The 18,651-nt window shown below is 53.9% G+C and overlaps 1 protein-coding gene across 2 annotated transcripts; it reads right to left on the reverse strand.

The window, feature by feature from the left end:
- Positions 1 to 3,481: 3,481 nt before the first annotated feature.
- CHIT1 (chitinase 1) lies at positions 3,482 to 18,304 on the reverse strand. Of its 2 annotated transcripts, none has more exons than XM_046678173.1 (11): positions 18,184 to 18,304; positions 16,871 to 16,900; positions 14,465 to 14,666; positions 13,815 to 13,871; positions 12,394 to 12,559; positions 12,071 to 12,195; positions 11,215 to 11,338; positions 9,209 to 9,394; positions 8,782 to 8,895; positions 7,331 to 7,457; positions 3,482 to 5,875 (listed from the first exon to the last, which is right to left on the reverse strand). In XM_046678173.1, the coding sequence occupies exons 1-11, from the start codon at positions 18,206 to 18,208 to the stop codon at positions 5,868 to 5,870; spliced, it is 1,164 nt and encodes a 387-aa protein (XP_046534129.1). In that variant the 5' UTR covers positions 18,209 to 18,304; the 3' UTR covers positions 3,482 to 5,867. The 2 variants fall into 2 exon arrangements, with proteins under 2 accessions (XP_046534129.1, XP_046534128.1); XM_046678172.1 differs by lacking the exon at positions 3,482 to 5,875 and adding an exon at positions 6,360 to 6,787.
- Between the last annotated feature and the right edge of the window lie 347 nt (positions 18,305 to 18,651).

Genomic DNA, 18,651 nt, shown 5'->3' on the forward strand with positions numbered 1-18,651 from the left:
AGCTGGGAATGGCAAGGACTCTCTGGAGGAGGGAATGGGGTGGTGCCGGGGCCTCACTAAGCTCCCAAGATCTCACATGCCATATGGTGAGGGCCGAGGAGGGGAGGGGAATGACAAGAATGTCTGTATGTCGGTATGTCCTCTTTCCCACTCCCATGCTGGACGAAATGAGGCAAGGCCCAAAAGAGATTCCGCACTGGGCCTTTGGAAGCGAAGTTTCTCTCCTTGAAACATGTTTGAAAAACACTTGTTGTCTGAATGACTGAATTAATTAAGAGGGATCTGGCTGTTTTCTCCTGGCACCAAGCTCTGAGCATGGGGAAATGGGTTTTACTTACAGCGAGAGACAGTGGACCCAGCACAAGGAGAGCTTGTTTGTAGTAATTCCACACGGGACCAGGTGGCAGCATCGGAGAACATGCTTAGAAAAAGTAGTTGGCTAGACAGCAAGGCATCAAGGCATGGAACAGGGGGTGCCCCACTCCTGATAGAACCCCCTCCACCCACCACTCAGGGGGAGCTTTGTCTAAACATGTTGCTGTCCTTTCTCATTCTGGATCTCTGGTGGTGCTGCTCCCTCGGCCAGGACCCCTTCCAGTTTTCCCCAGACCTGGTGACAGCAGGCCCCAAGTCAAGGGAGATGCAGGCCTTCCCAGGTGAGGTGGTATTCTAAGGCTTCTGCCTTGTGCAGGGAGGTGGGAGTGAGGGTGGAGGAAGGAAGCAGAGAGAAGTGGAGGAAGCTGGTTTCCCGAGCCTGGACCCCCCTGGAGATCCCTGGGGCAATGTGTGGGCTCCCTCAGTGGGAGAAGGTGAGGATAGCACCTCCAGATGAATAACCTTTCTAGGATGCTCATAACTGTCCATGGGACCTTCAACTTTCTGGGTCTGCTCCAGCGACTGCTAGAAAGCTGCAGGTTTACAGCCTGACTTTACCCTCTCCAGGGTCACTTGGCAGGGACAGATGGAAGGGAGAGATGGCCACCAACCTCCCTGACTTTATCTCAAATAAGAGCTCTTACACAGGTAACACGGACACACTGAGTTCTGAGTAAAACCAAAGAAAGTTTTAATGCTGCCCCTACACCTTAGACCCCTGGGGAGGAAGACGGGGATCTGCGGCCTGTGGAGGGGTAAAGAGTTTTACCTCTCAACCTACTTAAGGGGATACAGAAAAGGCAATGTAACCCGCAATCACTAAAAGACATCGAATCAGCAGTTACAAATCATCCTCAAAAAAAGCGTCAAGCATTCCTGGTGGCAGCCACCAAACGTTCAAGGAGCAGACTAGTCCTTTGATACAACTCTGTCAGAGAGCGGGAAGAGGGACTCCCTCACCCATTTTACGAGGCCAGCAAACATTGTACCCCAACTCAGTTTACCGTTAGCCTGGGTGACAGCCAGGATGGCAAGGACATCCTAGAGTGTAAAGAAGAAAGCAGGTGGCCCTCTTACGCATTAATAAATGAAGGCAAAATGTGACACACAAAATCAGCCAGATCCGGGAAGGTTCAAGACCTATCAGGACTCGGCTGGATTAATCCTAGGAATGCAAGACAAATTTAACAGAGAAAAATTGATGAATATAATTTACTTCTTTAACAGAATAAAAGCAAAAACCTATTATAAATGAAAACCATTTGACAAAATTCACAGCCCTTCATATGAAAACTCTCAGCCAACTAGGAATAGAAGGAAACTTCCTTAGTCATAGAAAAGGCATCTACGACAAATCTACAATAAACAGCACACTTAACACAGAATGTTGCAGACAAACCCTCGGGCCAGGAGCAAGAGGAAGGCGCCCACTTTATACACTGCTTTACACACCTCTCTGCTGGAGGGTGCAGCTAGTGCAGTTGGTGAGAAAAACACACAAAGGCATAAGGTTTGGAACAGAAGAAACAAAATTCACTTGTGTGGATGGTATGATCACCTACACAGAACACTCCGCAGGATAATCATTGAAACTAATAAGAGGGTGGGAGAAGTGGCCGGGCACAAGGTCCACATCCAGACGTCAGCAAGATCATCATACACTGGCAACAACTGGTTCGTAAACGTAATTTTTAAAAAGGATAAAATTTATAACAGTAATCAAACCTAGGAAATAAGTATAATAAGAGATGTATGACATCTTTAAGAAGAAAATTATTAAAATTTATTGAGATATATTTTAGAAGATATAACTAAGTAAAGAGATATACCATATTTTCAGACTGGGAGACCCAATACCGTAAAGATGTCAATTCTCCCCAAATTGACCTCTAGCTTGAATGTGTGATTGTGATTCTAATCAAAACCTGAACATTGGGGGCCGGCTCCGTGGCCGAGTGGTTAAGTTCACTCGGATCCCAGGCGCAGACATGGCACCGCTCGTCAGGCCACGTTGAGACAGTGTCCCACATCCCACAACTAGAAGGACCTGCAACTAAGATATACAACTAAGATATACAACTGTGTACAGGGGGGGTTTGGGGAGATAAAGCAGAAAAAAAAAAAAGATTGGCAACAGTTGTTAGCCCAGGTGCTAAACTTTAAAAAAAAAAAACCTAAACATAATTTTTAATGCAATTTGGCAGGATGATTCTAACACGTACATGGAGAAGGAAGGACTAAGAATAGCTGAGACATTTCTGAAATGGAGAACACAGTGGAAGGGTTTGTTCTGCTAGACATCAAGACTTATACAGCTTCAGTAATTAAGTCAATGAGTTACCAGGGTAGATGCAGAAAAACAGGTCAAGGAACAGAAAGATATCCATGCATATATAGAAACCTGACTTATTAATGTGAAAGGATAGATTTTTTCAATAAAAGATGCTGGGAAAACTAGTTATCCATATGGTAAAAAAACTTGGATTCTACCTCGTAGCATACTCAAACGTCAATTTCAGAAAGATTAAATACTTAAAGAAAAAGAAGTATACACTTTTAGATGACAATATAGGAAAATAAGTTTTGTGTGTGTGTGGGGAAGATTGTCCCTGAGCTAACACCTATTGCCAATCTTCCTCTGCTTTATGTGGGACACAGACACAATGTGGCCTGACGAGCGGTGCTAAGTCCACACCCAGGGCCTGAACCTGTGAACCCCAGGTGGCTGAAGCCGAGCATGTGAACCTAACCACTGCGTCACTGAGCTGGCCCCAGAAAAGAATTTTTTGATCTCAGACTGGAGAAAGATTTCTTCAACAGGATGCAGGAAACACAAATCATAAAGGATAAAATCAGTAAATCTGACTACATTTAAAAAACAACACCTAAAGAGAATGAAAAGCCAAGCCTCGAACTGGGAGAAGATACAGCCAAACATGTAATTACCAAAGGACTCGTGTTCCGAATGTGTAAAGAACTTCTACATTTCAATAAGAAAAGACAAACAACAGAATAGAAAAAGCAAGAGAGACAACATACTTCTCACAAAAAAACAAACACAAATAGCTTATGACATAGGAAAATTTGCCTAAATAATGAGCAAGTGAGGCAATGCAAGTTTAAACCATAATGAGAGACCATTTTACACCTTTGCACTTGGTACAAAGTGTGCTGTGGCGATGGTGAGGGTGGGGGCACGGGGAGCTCCGCAGTGGGATGGAAACTTGTACAACCACTTTCGCAAAGTATTCGTCTGCATTTAGTAAAACTGAACTCACACACGCCCCACATCCCACCAATTCCACTCCTGGATGAACACACACGTACCAACAGTCATGTCAGAGGGTTCACAGCAATATCGTTACATTAGGCAAAAACTGGAAACAACTCAAATGCATACTGATAACAGAAGGTATAAACTGTGGTACAGTCATATGATGGAATACTATACAGCAGTGAAAATGAGCGAGTTACAGCTATGTGACACATCAGAAGTCAGCCACAGAAGATACCACACAGTATGTCTCAATTTATATAAGGTTCAAAAACAGGCTAGACCAAACAATATCTTGTTTGGGAATGTCATGGTTGGTAAAACTGTAAGAAAAACGATGGAATAAATAACCAAAATCTAGCCAGAGAAGAGTGGCATTGGGGAGGGCCACATGAATAGTTTCTAAGCTGCTGGTCATGCTCTGTTTCCTGACCTGGATGATGGATTCAAAGGAGATGCCAAACATACATACTCCAAACACTCTTTTGCCTATGTGGTATATTTCATAGTTGAAACAAAATAAAAACAGTAGAGTTTCAGGGTAGGGTGTGGCACAGATGAAAGCAGGTGATGTGGGGGAAGGGGCCTGTGAGCCCACCAGGAGAGCTGGGTCCCAGCTGGGGGGGATTTGCCCGGGGTTCCAGCAGGTGTATTAGACACGGTGCTGAATGGTCTGAGCATGCTCAGAGAGAGGGCCAGAGGAGACTTTCCTTTATGGGGTTGAGAGCGGCCACCGCTGTTGGGGACAGTGGCCAGACATTCATGGGTTTTGCCATCACAGTACAAATGAGCCAAAGGTCCTTTCAAACTGTGTTGCCCAAAGCCAAGCAAAACCTAACAATTCAAGCAGCGTCTGCACCTGCCTCAAAGGCTGGCTCCACAGGCGGGTACACCACCTTGTTTGTAAATAAAGTGCCTGGGGGTGGTGGGGCTGTCCAGTGGGTAAAGGGAGAAAGTCTGTTTAAAAAGCAGTAGTTGCTTTGGGGCTGGGGCTCAAACCTCAGAGGAGTGATGGTGGACGTCTGGGGGTCCCATGTGAGAAGCCGGTGTGGCTGAGGTTAATGCTGACAGCTGGGGTACCCTGTCACCAGATGGGGGTGGGATGATAGGGAATGAGACCAGGAGAAGAGACTGGGCCCTAATAATCGGTCTCGATGCTGTGCTGACAATAGGCTTTGTTCTCTGGGCTCGGGAAGCTGTTGGCAGTCCTTATGCACGGGAAGTGACAGGATTAGATCCCTAATTTAGAAAGACCAAGCTGGTCCAGTGTGGGGGTTGGACTGGACGAGAGAGGGGTAGGAGGCCGAGGGACCAGAGAGGAGACTGCTGAGAGTGCTGTTGGCCTGAGCTGAGTTGGGGACCACGTGACGGGAGGGAAGCAGGAGCGTGAAGCTGTGGATAAAGCTGGCCCAGATGCCAGAGTTAGTCCTCAGGGGGACTGGCTGTGTAGACACCAACAGGAGAGCTCATTTGGCTACAAGCAGACTGTTTGCTCAATTCTTGATTTATCTGGCCTACAGAAGCACAGAAAGGACTGAGAAGAGAAGAGGGAGGGGGAGCCAGTGCTGCCCTAGGGTGGGCACAGCTAACACGCCCCACTTCCTGCACTGCTCACGGTCAACCCCGGGGAGGGTGACGCCATCTGACAGAGGAGGAGACCAGGTGTCACACGCCCAGTAGGTGGTGGGACCAGAAGTCAGCTCTGTGCCATTGAGGGGCTCAGGCGCCCCTGCAAGGAAACATCCCCCAGACTCCACCCGGAGCAGTTGGGGAGCCTTGTTGGTGGTGACCTCGGAGGAAGGGACATGGGCAGACAGACCTGTGCTCTGGATCGAAGAAGAGCAGATTTAAAAGCCCTGAAGATGGGCAGGGTGTGGGAGGGTGGAAGTCATTGTTATGGGGATCTGGTGCTGGCTGCACTGATGCCAAGGGCCAGATCACTCCTCCGGCCCCAGCTGTCCCCATCCCCAGCGCCTGCCCAAGTCCCACCACAAACCCAAACCAGCCTGTTTGGTTTGGCGAGGGTGCGGCGCGCTGGTCCGTTAGCTTATGTGCAGACTTTCTTCAAATGGAACGACCTGGACTCGACGGACGGCCGCGAGGACAGCTTGGACCACTCCGTCTGTCCAGGGGATCGTGCGCGCATGCTGTCCGGCGCATCTCCGCCCATTCACGCCTCGGTTCTGGACTCAGAACTGGGTTAGAATCAGTTTTCGGTTTAAACACCTGCAAAACGAGGATGACGATTGTCCCTGCCTCATCTGGCAAATGGGAGCAGGGGATGAGACAAAGCATGTGGAGGGCCTGGAAGGGCTGGACTCAGAGGGCGCGGTCAGTGCGGGGTCCGCATCCTCACATTACGGCCGCGCAGAGCCCAAGGCGGGGAAGCGCTCTTCTCTGCTGCCACCTGGTGTCCATCCTGGGAATAACACCTGAGTGGAGGTCGCCGGGAAGAGCTCTTCTGTCCCCAACGGCTTCTGAGCCGTGAAGAATGTGTCACTCCACCTTGCTCCCCTGGGGCCGTTCCCCAGACGCGATTGTCTGCGCCCTGTAAGCTGCCCACTGGGGTCTGCGAGACAAGCCCTGGCACACGACCTATGCGTGCCCATGCCACTTCCCCTCTTGGCTCCCTACCTGCCCCAGGGCAGTGCTTGAGCTAACAGTGTGCTCAGAGAGCCTCTGTAGGTCACCACATCTGGGGACAGTGGGATGCGAGCCAGAGATTTATTTTGCAGATAAAAGAGGCAGCCCAAGAGGACCAGAACAAAAGGCATCCAAGGCTGAGAGCAGAAAGCTCCGAAGTGGAGGGACCAGAGAGAGGCCTGCAGGACCCCCGGGGAGAGCTGGGGAGGCAGGTTGTGGCGAGACCTCAGGCTGCGGGGGCCCTGGGGGCTCAACTCCAGCTGCAGCATTTGCAGGAAGAGCTGAACACCAGGCCCCTGGGGCAGCTTTGCTGGAACAGCCTCCCCCCTACACAGTTGTAGTAGCTGGAGCCGTCCCGAGGGTTGGGGTAGAGCCCATCAGCTCTGCCCTGGCAGAAGGTGTCTTGTCCAAGGCTGGGGCCACCCTTGGGTTCAGAGGGCTGGCCCGGCGCAGGCACTTCAGGCTCTGGAGGGCCCAGCGGTCTATGTGGAAGACCTGGGCAAACAGGGAGATTCAGCCAAGACTCCCCCAAGAAATCCCAAACCCATGGGCTCCAAATACAGGCGGCAACTGCTTGCAGGCAGCAGCTCACACCCTCTAGGTGGGGTGCAGCTGGGCGGCAGCCACGCCTCCAGCCACAGCACACACAGCTCAGCAGAAAACACCGGGGCTGCAGGTGTCACGGGCAGGCGATGGCCGCCTGTAAAGCCCAGCCCTGTGCTGGTGAGGCCAGGGGGTCTCTCCCCTCAGGCCGAGCGCAGACTTCCTCCTTGAGAAGAGAGGAGCAGGCTGTCCCCGGAGGGAAGCCCTGGGTACCAATGCCTCAGGTGGGCATTGCTACAACCAGAAAGAGGAGGAGGAGCCTGGAAAGAGAATCAGCTCAACAGTTTCCTCAGCTCCTGGGGGTGCATGAAATTTGGGACATCATAGCATTGGGGCCAAGTCATTTCCTCTGAAGGAGCCAGGACCTGCAGTTCAGGGATGGGGGTTCATACCCTACCCCCGAATTCTGCCTCTGGTCCCTGGCCCCATACTCACTCAGCTCCAGCTGCAGGGTCTTGATGAGCGGGTATTGGCCCTGGTTACAGAAGGAGCCAGAGAAGTCGTCCATGTCCAGCGCCCAGACCATGGCCCCGCCCAGTCCCTTCTGCTTCAGGTAGCTGACCTATGTGAGGAGCGAGATGCGGGTGGAGGAGACCAGGGACGCCTGGCGAGGTCAGCCCAGAGCCTGGCTTCCTCATCTAGATGGGGCCTTTTTTTCCCAGCACACCAGGCCCACGAGTGGTCCAGCCTTCCGGCACAGCCCTGGGCTGGGCAGGGCATGAGTCTTCTGGAATCCCCCTGTCCTGACGTAGCCCGGCCTGCGGTGAGGGTGAGGGTGGAGGTATGAGGAGTGGATGGGTGTGTGGGCGTCCCTGGGTTGGCAGCCTTAACTTGGCTTTTTCTGGGCTGGGCTTCTGTGGTTGAGGGCACTGTCTGCTTGTCGTCCTGAGTCCCGTCACCACAGACAGCCACAAAGCTTCCTCACAGATCTGAATCAGTTCCCTATCTTCACGTCTTCGTCCTCTCCGAGGGCCTATTCACCCCCACCGGATCCCAGAGGCTTCCTCAGGGTTAGCTGTGTGTTCCCTCAGGTGGGCTTCCCTGTCCCCTAACCCTGCCAGGGGGCCCTGACTCACCCTGGAGTGAGGCTGGGGGTTGGAGGGTGGGGCTGGTCTGGAACCCTTGCTGGCCCCAATCTCCCTCTCCAGCCACCTCCCTTCCCACACCGTGCCCCCTCGGGCTTCCAGCCGTGCGAGCCTATGACTTGTTCTCTTAGTCCATCCTCCGTTTTCCTCTTCACCATGTCTTTGCTCCTGTGGTTTCCTCCCCAGAATGTGCCCTTCTCTGCTTTAGGACTTTCTCAAAGACCTTGCCACCTTGATCCCTTCCCCATGTCCTCCAGCGAGATTGTGCTCCTTCCTCCATTCTCCTGGAGCGCTTTGTCCACACTCTAGAACCTGCCACTGCCTGCGTGACCCCGATGGGAGATACATAGACGACAGGTGCGGGAGCTCCAGACCTTGTGGGGACAGAGGCATGGAAGCAAATAAACGCACTAAGTTTTCAGCCGTCGACATTGGGCAGGAGTGGGGGTCGTATAAGTAAATCACAAGGTCTATGATATGAACATGCACCAAGTGTTGCCATGGACTGAACCAGATGATATGCTCGCTGGGTTTATTTCTCCTCCTCAAACGTCTGTAGAGTTTGTATTTAATAAAATACCAATTCTTTCAAGAGTGCTACTCGGTGTAGAGCAATTTTTTGTCATCGTGTCTTTTCTTAGTCAATAGGTGGTGAAGGCGCAAATGCTGTCACATGGAGATCTGTGAAATGCTGGGATGTTTAGAGACTTGTTGAGGGTGCCCTGAATGCTGTCATTCGATGTTACTGACGGGCCTCGGACCCACCCAGAACCACACCCTCCCAGTGGGGTTGGGCCTCACCTTGGTTTTGAAGCTCTCCACGTCATCAAAACCCACCCAGTGGTCACCCTGGACAGCGTAGGGCACTTTCTGGTCCTCGATTCTGTGCTCAGTGGCCCCCTTCCAGGAGCAGACCTGTAGGGACAGGGGACACAGCTGGGGAGGAGGTGGGAGGCACTGCAGGCTTCTGTGCCTCCCTCCAAGGGCAGACTGCAGATCAGAAAGTTCCTTTCTGAGGAAGCCTGGAGCATCTATGGGGTTCTAGATTGTGTGACCTAGAACCCTGGATTCAGTGAGGCAGCTGGGCTTAAGGATAAATCAAAAGTGACAGGCGTGGGATGGAACTCACCTGGCCAGAGTTTGCTGTGCCTGGCACCCTCACTCAGATGCTGTGGGAGAAGTAGCCCCTGCCCCCTACGGTACTTGGGGTGGACGTGGGCTTTCCTACCTCATAGTAAGCCAGCAGCCCGCCCTCCCTGGTGAAGGGGCCAGGGGTTCCAGGCCCCGTGACTGGGGCCCCCACGCCAGTGTCTGATGAGGAGGCCAGGCTGAAGGAGCGCCCGTAGGTGGGCATGCCGAGGATCAGTTTGTTGGCGGGGGTCCCCTTCTGCAGCCAGTGCTGCACTGCAAAGTCCTGGTGGTAGAGAAGGGGGGCAGGGTTAGTTTTCTTTGCCTTCACCCTGGTTGTGGCCGTCCAAGGCTGGGGGCTCCCGAGGAGCTTCATGGACCCTTTATTTAGGATTCAATCCTGCCCCGTCTTCCCTAGATCCTGTCTTAACCCTCAGCTCCAGTGAGAGAAGCTCATGGCACAGTAGCCAAGACCGTGGGCTTTGGAATCAGCCAGCCACTCCCCCTAGCAGATATTTACTGACGGCCGCCAGTGGCCCAGGCCTGTCCTAGATGCTGGGGTACCTGGGTGAACACAGCAGCCAGATCCCTCCTTACTCAGCAACTTATCTGATCTTGCTGAGCCTCAGGCTTCCTGTCTGTAAAGTGGGAACAATAGAAATATCTGTCTAAGGGCGTTACAGGAGTGCAGGGTGTGGTGCGTGAGGAAGGGCCAGCACAGTGCAATAAACGGCAGCTAATCATAGAGACTCAGGTTGTTTTTCCCTGAGCACAAGGCTAGGGAATTGGGTCTGTTTTCTCTCTTTTCCCCAATGCCTAGAACACTGCTTGACGTTTCCGCGCTCAAATGGAAAGAGCAAGTGGGCTCCCTCATCCGCCTCTGCTCCATGCCTTCCTTCCCCGTCAGAATTCTCGACATGATGCCCCCGGGCCTGTGACGTGAGGAGGCGCCCAGCGTGGGTGTGTGGCATAAAGGGACGATGGAGATTCCTCCTCAGGATGACGGGCTCGCTTCCCCCAAGAAGTACCCCGTCTGAGTCTTGGTCTTCTCTCAGCACTGTGGTGAAGAACAGCTTTCACTGTATTCATTTGTTTTTGTTTTGTTTTGCTGGTCTGCGTGATTTATCTTGGCTTAGACTGGAGCTTTCTGAGGGCAGAGGGCAGGGCCCCTGCTATGCGCTGTGGCTCCTGTGTGCGAGTTGGGAAGTCACCTCTCCGGCCAGAAGCATCCCCAGCAGCACGGTAGGGAGAGCTGAGGCCTCTTTGTAGGAATGGAGGGCACGGTGCCGGGGGGACTTCAGCCCTAGCTGCTCAGCTGAATGTCGTGTGTGTCCCACCAGGCTGGGCTGGCCGCCCCCTGGGGACCCACACAGTTTCCGAGTGGGGGTGGAGGGGCGGAGCTCATGTGAAAGAGGGGTGCCTCACTCAAGCTCCCGAAGAGGTGACTGTATTCCTGGAAGAGCCGCCAAAGTCCGGGGTGTTCCACCCAGCTGATGCACAGAGAGGGGGGCTCCTCAAGACTGAAAAGCATTTCAATTCAGGCCTTTTTGTTCTTCTTTACTTTTAAGATATCATTGGGGCTCATAAGAAGCATCCAGCCTACTCAGTGAGGGAGAGTTGTGCAGGAGGCCCCAGCCCGCCCCAGTCTAAACCAGCCCTGCCCTTTCCAGAGGCTGGGGTCAGGGCAGGGCGGTTCTGCCCTGAGTGACACCCACTGAGACGTTCTCAACTAGGGAAAGCTCCCATCTCAGAAAGCACCTTCCAGAAGGTCCACTCAGTGACTGGGAGCAAAAGGTCACCCACTGTCTTGAAGGAAATGGGATGAGTGTGTGTGACATAGCAGGAGCCGTTGTGACTGGGATCTCAGAAAGAGTCACTGGCTGGCTGTGTCCAATACCAGCCGGAGCACCACTCAGCAGCAGCACGGAACAGGAAAAGAAAACAACCAGCACTGAAGAAACAGACACTCTGGCTTCTTGGGGCCACGCTGGGCTTCCTGCTTTTTTTTCCACCACGTTCCTTGAGACTCAAAAGAGGCCACTTGGCAGGGCCTGCGGAATGGGAGTCCCCTCATCCCCCGGCCACTTCATCCCCCCGGCCACTCACCACGTTGAGCTCAGCTGCTGCCCCGCTCTCTCCCTGCCTCCTGTAGAGGGGGCTGTTGTGTCCTGTGGTCCTCTCCCAGGAGCCATGGAAGTCGTAGGCCATAAGGCTGATGAAATCCAGGTTCCTTCGGGAGGCACGGAAAAAGGGGTGAGGGGCTAGTGAGCAGGCAGAGCCCTCCCCCTCCCCGCTCCTTTGGCCCCAGCGTGTGGCCCTGGGAGGGACCTGATGGGAAGAGAGGGGGCTGCAGGCTCCTCTGGCTCTGTGACACAGGCAGCACTCCCAGTCAGCCCCCCATTTGTGAGGCTGTTCTTGCTTAGATGGTGAGGTTGGCGCAACGGTCTTTAGCATCTGCCCCCAGCTGTCCCCTCAGCACCCTCAGGATCAATTCCACCCAGGACACCTCCAGCTATTTTGCCACTTTGGAGGGAAATCCAGCTCAGTGTCTCCGGACTTCAGTGCGCACATCAATCAGTCACCTGGGACTCTCCCTGTGGGGCTGGTTCCGAGTCGGGGGCCTGGGAGGCCTCATTTCTAACAGGCGCCCAGGTCCACACTCATCCTCTGGGAGATGCTGGTGCTTCAGTTCACTCCTCATCCCCCTCCCCCGCAGCCCCCTTTAATCCTGAGTTCCCAAGGACAAGGACAAGGGCCAAAGCGGAGGGAATCTGGAGTGTGGAGCAGCAGACACACTGAGCAAATCCTTCCTGGGTTTGCCGGTGGAGGGGAGGGGCTTTCCCCAGTTGACACCTGGCAGTTGAACCCCTGCTCTGCTCCTGGAAGCTCAGCTGGCCCGGGCCCCTCCCATCCCAGAGAACAGGGGGTCCACGCCTGTGGTCCTCGCTTGTCTGAGACTCACTGGGCAATTCTGTCCACCTCGTAGCCGGCATCCACGTAGGCCCGCCCCGCCGGGACGGCCGCGCTCAGAAGGAGGCGCTCCTTCCCCGAGGCCTGGGCTTCCTGCTGGAAGGCGTTGGTCATCTCCTGTGGGACAGCTCAGAGTGAGCACAGTGGAGGCACCATGCCGGCCCCTGCGAGCCCCCAGGGATGCTTGCTCTCGGGAGCCTGAGAACCGACAGCAGGGCTGGTCTGCGCCGCGTAAACCTATGAAATATGCGTCATGGGGGGCCACGGCTCTGGACCCCTTGCCGACTGGGCGACCCCTACCCCACCCAGCCACACCTGCACCAGGGCTGTGAAGCGCTGCTTGTCCGAAGGGGGGCTGCCCCGGCTCCCTGGGTACTCCCAGTCCAGGTCAAGGCCGTCAAAGTCATACTTGCGCAGAAACTTGATGGCCGAGTTGATGAAAGTCTGACGGTTTTCGGCTGTGGCCACCATATCTGTGAACCTGTGGGTGACGAAAGGCAGTGTGGGACTGCCTTGCACGGGGCAGCGGGCCCCTCTCTCCTCAGAGAAAGTGAGAAGCTGCTTGGAATATTGGGGCTTGGCTGTCAGGCCAGGAGGGCACTGGCAGGGCTGCTCACGTGCTGGTGAGTCACGAGCCTGGCCAGGGAGAAGGGACCACCTAGAGGTGTGTCCTGCCCCCAGACGGCATCACTGGGGGCACACTGACTCTCCAGGAGCCCTGAGCCAGAGCTAGCTGTCACCTTCTAGAAGGAAGAAGAATCCGTTTCTCAGATGAAGAGGGAAGAGGCGAGGGTCGGGCAGTTCGGGGGCTGCTGCTCTCGCTCCCTGTGTTTTAACCTGGTCACCCTCCTTCTAGCTCGCGGTTGTAGGATGCTATGCGCTCTGACTGTTACTAGTTCAGGGCTCTTGCCCTAGGAGCCACCTCCCCATGTTCTCCTTCCTCAGCATCCCCAGGAGAAGTCCCTGGACTTTGGGGGGGGCCTTGAGATTTTTATAGACTGATCCTATTTTATTTTTTATTAATTTATTAATTTAATTAACAGCAGCAGTTCTTAAGTGGGGTGTCTGCCTAGGAACCCCAGCATATCAATGAAAAATCAGTGCGTGAGCAGTATTTTGGGAAGGTGGCTCATAAATTTCGTCAGGTTCTTAAAAGGTCTCATGATCCAAAAATGTCTTGGAAAGAGGTTTAGAACTTTGGGAACCATATTTCCTGGACTTTCTAGGAAAAGTCTAGTCCCCAAAATACCATTCCATTGCCTCCATAAATCATCAAAAATGTCTTAGAAATGCCAATATTTTGGCATCCAAGCTCAACTTCACAGACTGCCTTTGACACCTAGAAAAATTCTGGGACAAAGTATCCTGTTTCAGAGCTCAGGAAACATAGACACTGTGTGTCGTCTGGGATTAGCTGGGACCCTCCTTCTACCCATTTCGTGGAGGAAGAGACTGAGGCCTGGAAAGAGGTCAGAATCTCCGTGCTGCATTCGGATCCTGCACTCCTGGCAAGACTGGATGGATAGTGGCTCGGAGCTCAGCCCCCTCCTCTGCCCTCCCCATGAGGCATTGAGAACTGGGAAGGAAAGTCGGCTCTCAGCATCCAGATCCCCTCCCATACCCCTCACCATGGCCACACCTTGGCCTGGCCTGATTCCCTGACCAGGGCTCTCTCTGGCCAGTGAGCTGGTTTGTACCCAGAGGCTCTGCCACACAGGTGCCCACAGTCAACTCACTTCTGAGTGCCGAAGTTCCAGCCCCCGATGGCCAGCAGAGTCTTCAGCTGGGGATTCCTGGGAAATACAAGAGAAGTGCCCGAATTCACCCCGCCAGCTCCCAGGGCTCACCTCCCTGACCGCAAGGAGCTGGTGGCGCCCTGGTGGGGCTGATGGGGTAGGCGTCGGGGAGGCGTGATTCTCCGTGTGCAGAGCTGCACCGGGGAAGCTCTAGACTGGGAAGGGAGAGACATGTTCCTGCCTTCCAGGACCTGCCGTCTGGCTGGGGAGACGCACACACAAGGAGTTCAGGAAGTGAGGGGTCAGGGCAGGTCCTCAGAGAGGCTTCGTCAAGTGGTGAAAACACTTGAACTGGAGAATGGATAGATTTTAGGAGGGAGAAGGGCACTGGTTCCTGGCATAGGGAAACCGTTTCACAGTCCAGAGCCCACTTGGATCTAACCTGGAAGGGCCCTTAAGGAGTCCTGTCTACCCCCACCTCTTCCATCTATGCACAGGAAAGCCCAGAGAGTGGCTGTGACTTGCCCTAAGCGACACAGCGGGTCTGTGTGGCTGGATTGCAGTTGGGAGCGGGGTGCGGGGCGGGGGGGGGGAGATTTCTGGCTCTGCCTTCTCCAGTTCCCCCTCCCCCATCCCCCACCGCAGCTCACATCTTCCTCAGGCCATTGAATTCCTTGTAGAGCGTCTCGTCATTCCACTCAATGGAGCTGAGCTGGTGATTGTTCATGCCGGCAAAGGCGTAGATGAGGTGGGTGCACAGACTGGGATTCACGTCCTTGGGCAGGAAGCGAGCGGGCCCCTGTCTGTACTGGGCCCAGCTGGTGAAGTAGCAGACCAGCTTCGCAGCAGAGCCTGGCCCGTTGGGGAAAAGAAAAGAAATGGCGGTCAGAAGGACCAGCTGGGACTGGCGCCCTCTGCCTGGGGACAGAAACTCCTTGTGCCACAGGGCGTTAAACACTTAAACACGGCCCTTCATCTGCTGCAGGCAGGAGGCTGAAATTGCAAAGCATGGCTTGGCATACTTCAGAATGTTAATTAAAATGCAAATACATGAAGTGGCAGAGAGGAGGCCCCAGCTCAGTGTTTGGGTTTTGTTTTTCTCTTGATTTAGAGGTTTGCGTTGACTTGTCATCTCTTGTAGAGAATTTGTGTTGATGGACATCACTGATAAAATGCTAATAAAGGCCTTATTTTATCCAGGAAAAAGTAGCTTGTTTCTGGCATCCCCTACAGACTAGGAAGACTCTCTGGGGAGGGCCTCTGTTCCCAGACGGGGTGGTCTCGCAGTGATGGCCCCCACCATGGTCAGTGCTATGCTAGGGTGACCGGAACACCAGGAAGCAAGCACACTAGTCTTCATTCCCACATCTACCAGGAAGGCACTTGGGGCCCATCCCCTTCAGCCTCTGCCCAGGGGTCCCCATCTGAAGATGACTCTGGGTCTCTTCCAGCCTCGCATTCTTCCATGGTGTGGTTTGTGTGGGCTGACATTTTATGCCAGAAACTTGGCTGAATGGTGAGTTTGGACTGGATCCCATCTGTGGCTGGTGTCTGGACCCTGGGACTTCCCCTTGCCCCTGGTGGGGGGAGGGTCTCTCTGTGCTCCCCTCCAGCATCCCTCTGGCCAGCGAGAGGGCGGGGTGGGGGAGGGGTGCAGAGTGGCTACAGGAGGGTCTGTGGGGACCCAGAGCACGAGGGGCTGGCTGAGACTCCCCTGGGCACCCAGATGGAGCTCTGGGGTGGTCACTGGCCCTAACCAGAGGTCACTCAGTAGTAGAGCTGGCCGTTAGGGGCTGAGGGTATAGCCTGCTGTGATATAGGAGGAGGATTGGTGGACTCCCCAAACCAGAAGAAGGAAGGAGGGGATTAACCCTGAGAACACATCTCTGGGACCGTCTAGGAGGAGCCAGGAGGCTCTTCTCACACCATATCCTGTCGTACGCGATCAAAGATCACGCACGGATTTTCCTACTGTAGAGGCAATGAAGTGTGGTGGTGAAGAGCAGGCACTCTGGAATTTCAATGCCTGAGCTGAAATCCCAACTCTGCAACTTACCAGCCTGGTCACTCAGCTTCCTCCTCTGTGAATGGGGACAATCATTGTTCCTCCCTTACAGGACCATTGTGTGGACAAAGAGTTGATCTATGCAAAACACTCAGAACAGTGCTGACAGAGAGTCAGCTTTGCTCTAAGCACTTTGCATATATTACCCCTTCGTCCACACAGAGCTCTACTATAGATCTCTCTCTCTGTATCATACTATAGACCATATGGTATATGGTGTGTGCCCAGAAACAGCTTGGACTAAAACTTTGTGGGAAATCTTCAACATGTATCTTCCCCATATTTGTTATTTCTGTGGCCTCTGGCTGTCGCTCTGGTGAGACCAAGAGGGGGAATGTGTGTTCAGTGCCACAGCTCAGCCTCACGACAGGTCCGAGGGCCGGGCCTCCTGGGGCCTTGATGCACAGGGACTGGAGTCGGGTAGGAGGGAACCCGGACACCCAGGCTACTTGCAGATCCCTGGAGAGCTCTCTTTTGTCCAACACAAGGAGCCTCCTGGCTTCCCGAGCCCTACATGCCATCAGTTCAGTGGACACGGGAGTGCACATGCTGTCCTGGCTGAGCTAAGAGGCTAGGGTATGGAGCTGGCTAAGACCGAGGCTACCATACCTCCAGGAGCTCGGGGTCTGTTGGGGGAAGACCCTCAAGCCCATTGTTAGAAACACTGATGCATACTGTCAACTGTGTTCAGGCGTTGAGCTTGGAGTAAGTGACCCCAGGAAAGTCCTGAGAGAGGCTGACGTTTAAGCTGGCCCCATGGACATGCGGGAGCTCAGCTAGTGGGTGAGGGCACAAGAACCTTACTGGAAGAAGGGACAGCAGGGCCATCATGGGGACAAGGACACTAGTGGGGGGCTGTGCTTTGGAGGAGAGTCCCCACTGAAACTGGCAAGAACTCCTGGGGTGGGGTGGGGTGAGTAAGTTGGGGAGAGAGAGAGCAGGGAAGGGGCTGAGGGAGTCGATGGCCAGCCTCAAGGAAGGTGCCACTTACCCCATTGGATCACCAGCAGGACCATCAAACCTGAAGCAGGGAGAGAAGGCAGAGGTCATGAGTCACCCTCCCCTTCCCAGGCCCCGTCGGCCGTGGAAGCACAGGAGGTGGAGGTGGTGGTGGGGGGGCTCTGGATGTTTTCCTGAAAACCAAGCTTCCTCTACCCAGAACGGACCCAGGAGGGCACTGTGTCCATCTCTTCACCCAGGCCGCATGGCAGGGGCCCCTCCCTGGCCTGGGCTGATGGAGGTATTCATGAGCTGAGGCTGCTACCTCTAGAGCATCAGTGGAGGGCCATGTGGATCTAGGAAGATTCTAGGAAAACCACTGACTTGTGAGGGATTCCCAGAGAAAGTTTCTCTTTGGAAAGGAGAAGAAAATCTGTTCTAGGAGGGCCGGCCCCGTGGCCAAGTGATTAAGTTTGTGTGCTCTGCTTCGGCGGCCCAGGGTTTCACCAGTTTGGATCCTGGGCGCAGACATGGCACTGCTCATCAGGCCATGTTGAGGCGGCATCCCACATGCCACAACTAGAAGGACTCACAACTAAATAAAATATACAACTATATACTGGGGGAATTTGGGGAGAAAAAGCCGAAAAAAAAAAGAAAAAAGATTGGCAACTTTGTTAGCTCAGGTGCCAATCTTAAAAAAAAAAAAGAAAAAATCTGTTCTGGGGCTGGAAAGAGCCCCTTTGGAAGGGCTTGGCCAGGAGATCCATCTCCCTGCAAGGCTTCTGTGCATCCTGCTACTTTCCCACCACACCTCAAAGACACTGGCTGAGTTGCCAACATCCTTGGAGAACCAGGATTTGGCAGGGCTCCTTAAAAAGAATTGATCTCACTTTTCTGGTGACCTTGGATTTTCCCATCAACCTAATAAAACTGGCATGAAAATTTGCAAGGACACCCAGGATCGTGGCCCCCAGGTTGCCCTCTTGCAGGACAACCAGCATGGGGTTGGCAATGGGCACCTCTTGGGTAAAGCCAAAAGTCGGGGCCTCAGAGCACAGGAAAGACGACTCCCCAGTGCAGGGGCTCACTGACGCTGGGCTTCCAGGACAGAAGGAGGAAAAGCCATTTTCAGCCTTTTGAGAAAAGCCTTTCCTTGCCACACAAAGCCCCAAGGGGACCCCACAGGAATGGGAATTGAGGGACTGCCAGCCAAGTGGCAGAGGGAGGGCGGGGCTGACGGTCCCAAGTTCTCCTGGATGCCCTGCTTCCTTGCAGAAAGCACCGAGGAGCTATTTACTGTGCACACCCCACTTCCCCGCAGCTTCAGCCCCAAGCCCTCCCTCCCAGATGATGCCCACTCACCTGCCCAGGCCGCGGACCTCGCCATGGTGCTGGCCTGGTGACACTCCAGCCCAGGCAACCAGCTCTCTGGGTTCTACCCTCCTTTTATCAGCGGCCCTGTCCCACTGCAGTCTGCTGTGCTGAAATCAGGCAGGGAGAGGGAGGAGACAGGGGCTGGGCCATGATGTGGAGTGCTAGGGTGTCAAGTGGCATGGGTTGGGCAAAGCTGACACAATGGCCTTTAGCAATTCTTGGTTTTCTGGAACAATCACAGGATGTGAACTTGCTCTCAGCCTTGCCAAACTGGGAGGCAGAGAGAGGGAGGTGGGCAGTGTTTCTAAACCTTCTGCTGACAGGCATGATCCTGACCTCTTTGTGTGGGTTTGTGAGGACCACGAGTGCCTGAAAACTTAATGGACCTTGGAGGAAGAGAAATGACTCACCAGACCAGCTTGCTGGCTTCTCCACAGCCCCCTCTGAGGCTCAGCT

The sequence above is a fragment of the Equus quagga genome, chromosome 12, assembly GCF_021613505.1.
Source record: "Equus quagga isolate Etosha38 chromosome 12, UCLA_HA_Equagga_1.0, whole genome shotgun sequence".
Taxonomy (NCBI): domain Eukaryota; kingdom Metazoa; phylum Chordata; class Mammalia; order Perissodactyla; family Equidae; genus Equus; species Equus quagga.

What these genes read in the sequence shown, in the direction of transcription:
- CHIT1 (XM_046678172.1), bottom strand. Translation starts at nt 18,208, where the DNA reads ATGGCGAGGTCCGCGGCCTGGGCAG. An exon ending in CCTGCTGGTGATCCAATGGG is followed by an intron (nt 14,667 to 16,870) that starts GTAAGTGGCACC and finishes CCAACGGGCCAG; the next exon opens with GCTCTGCTGCGAAGCTGGTC. An exon ending in TGGAGAGCTTCAAAACCAAG is followed by an intron (nt 7,458 to 8,781) that starts GTGAGGCCCAAC and finishes CTCCTCACATAG; the next exon opens with GTCAGCTACCTGAAGCAGAA.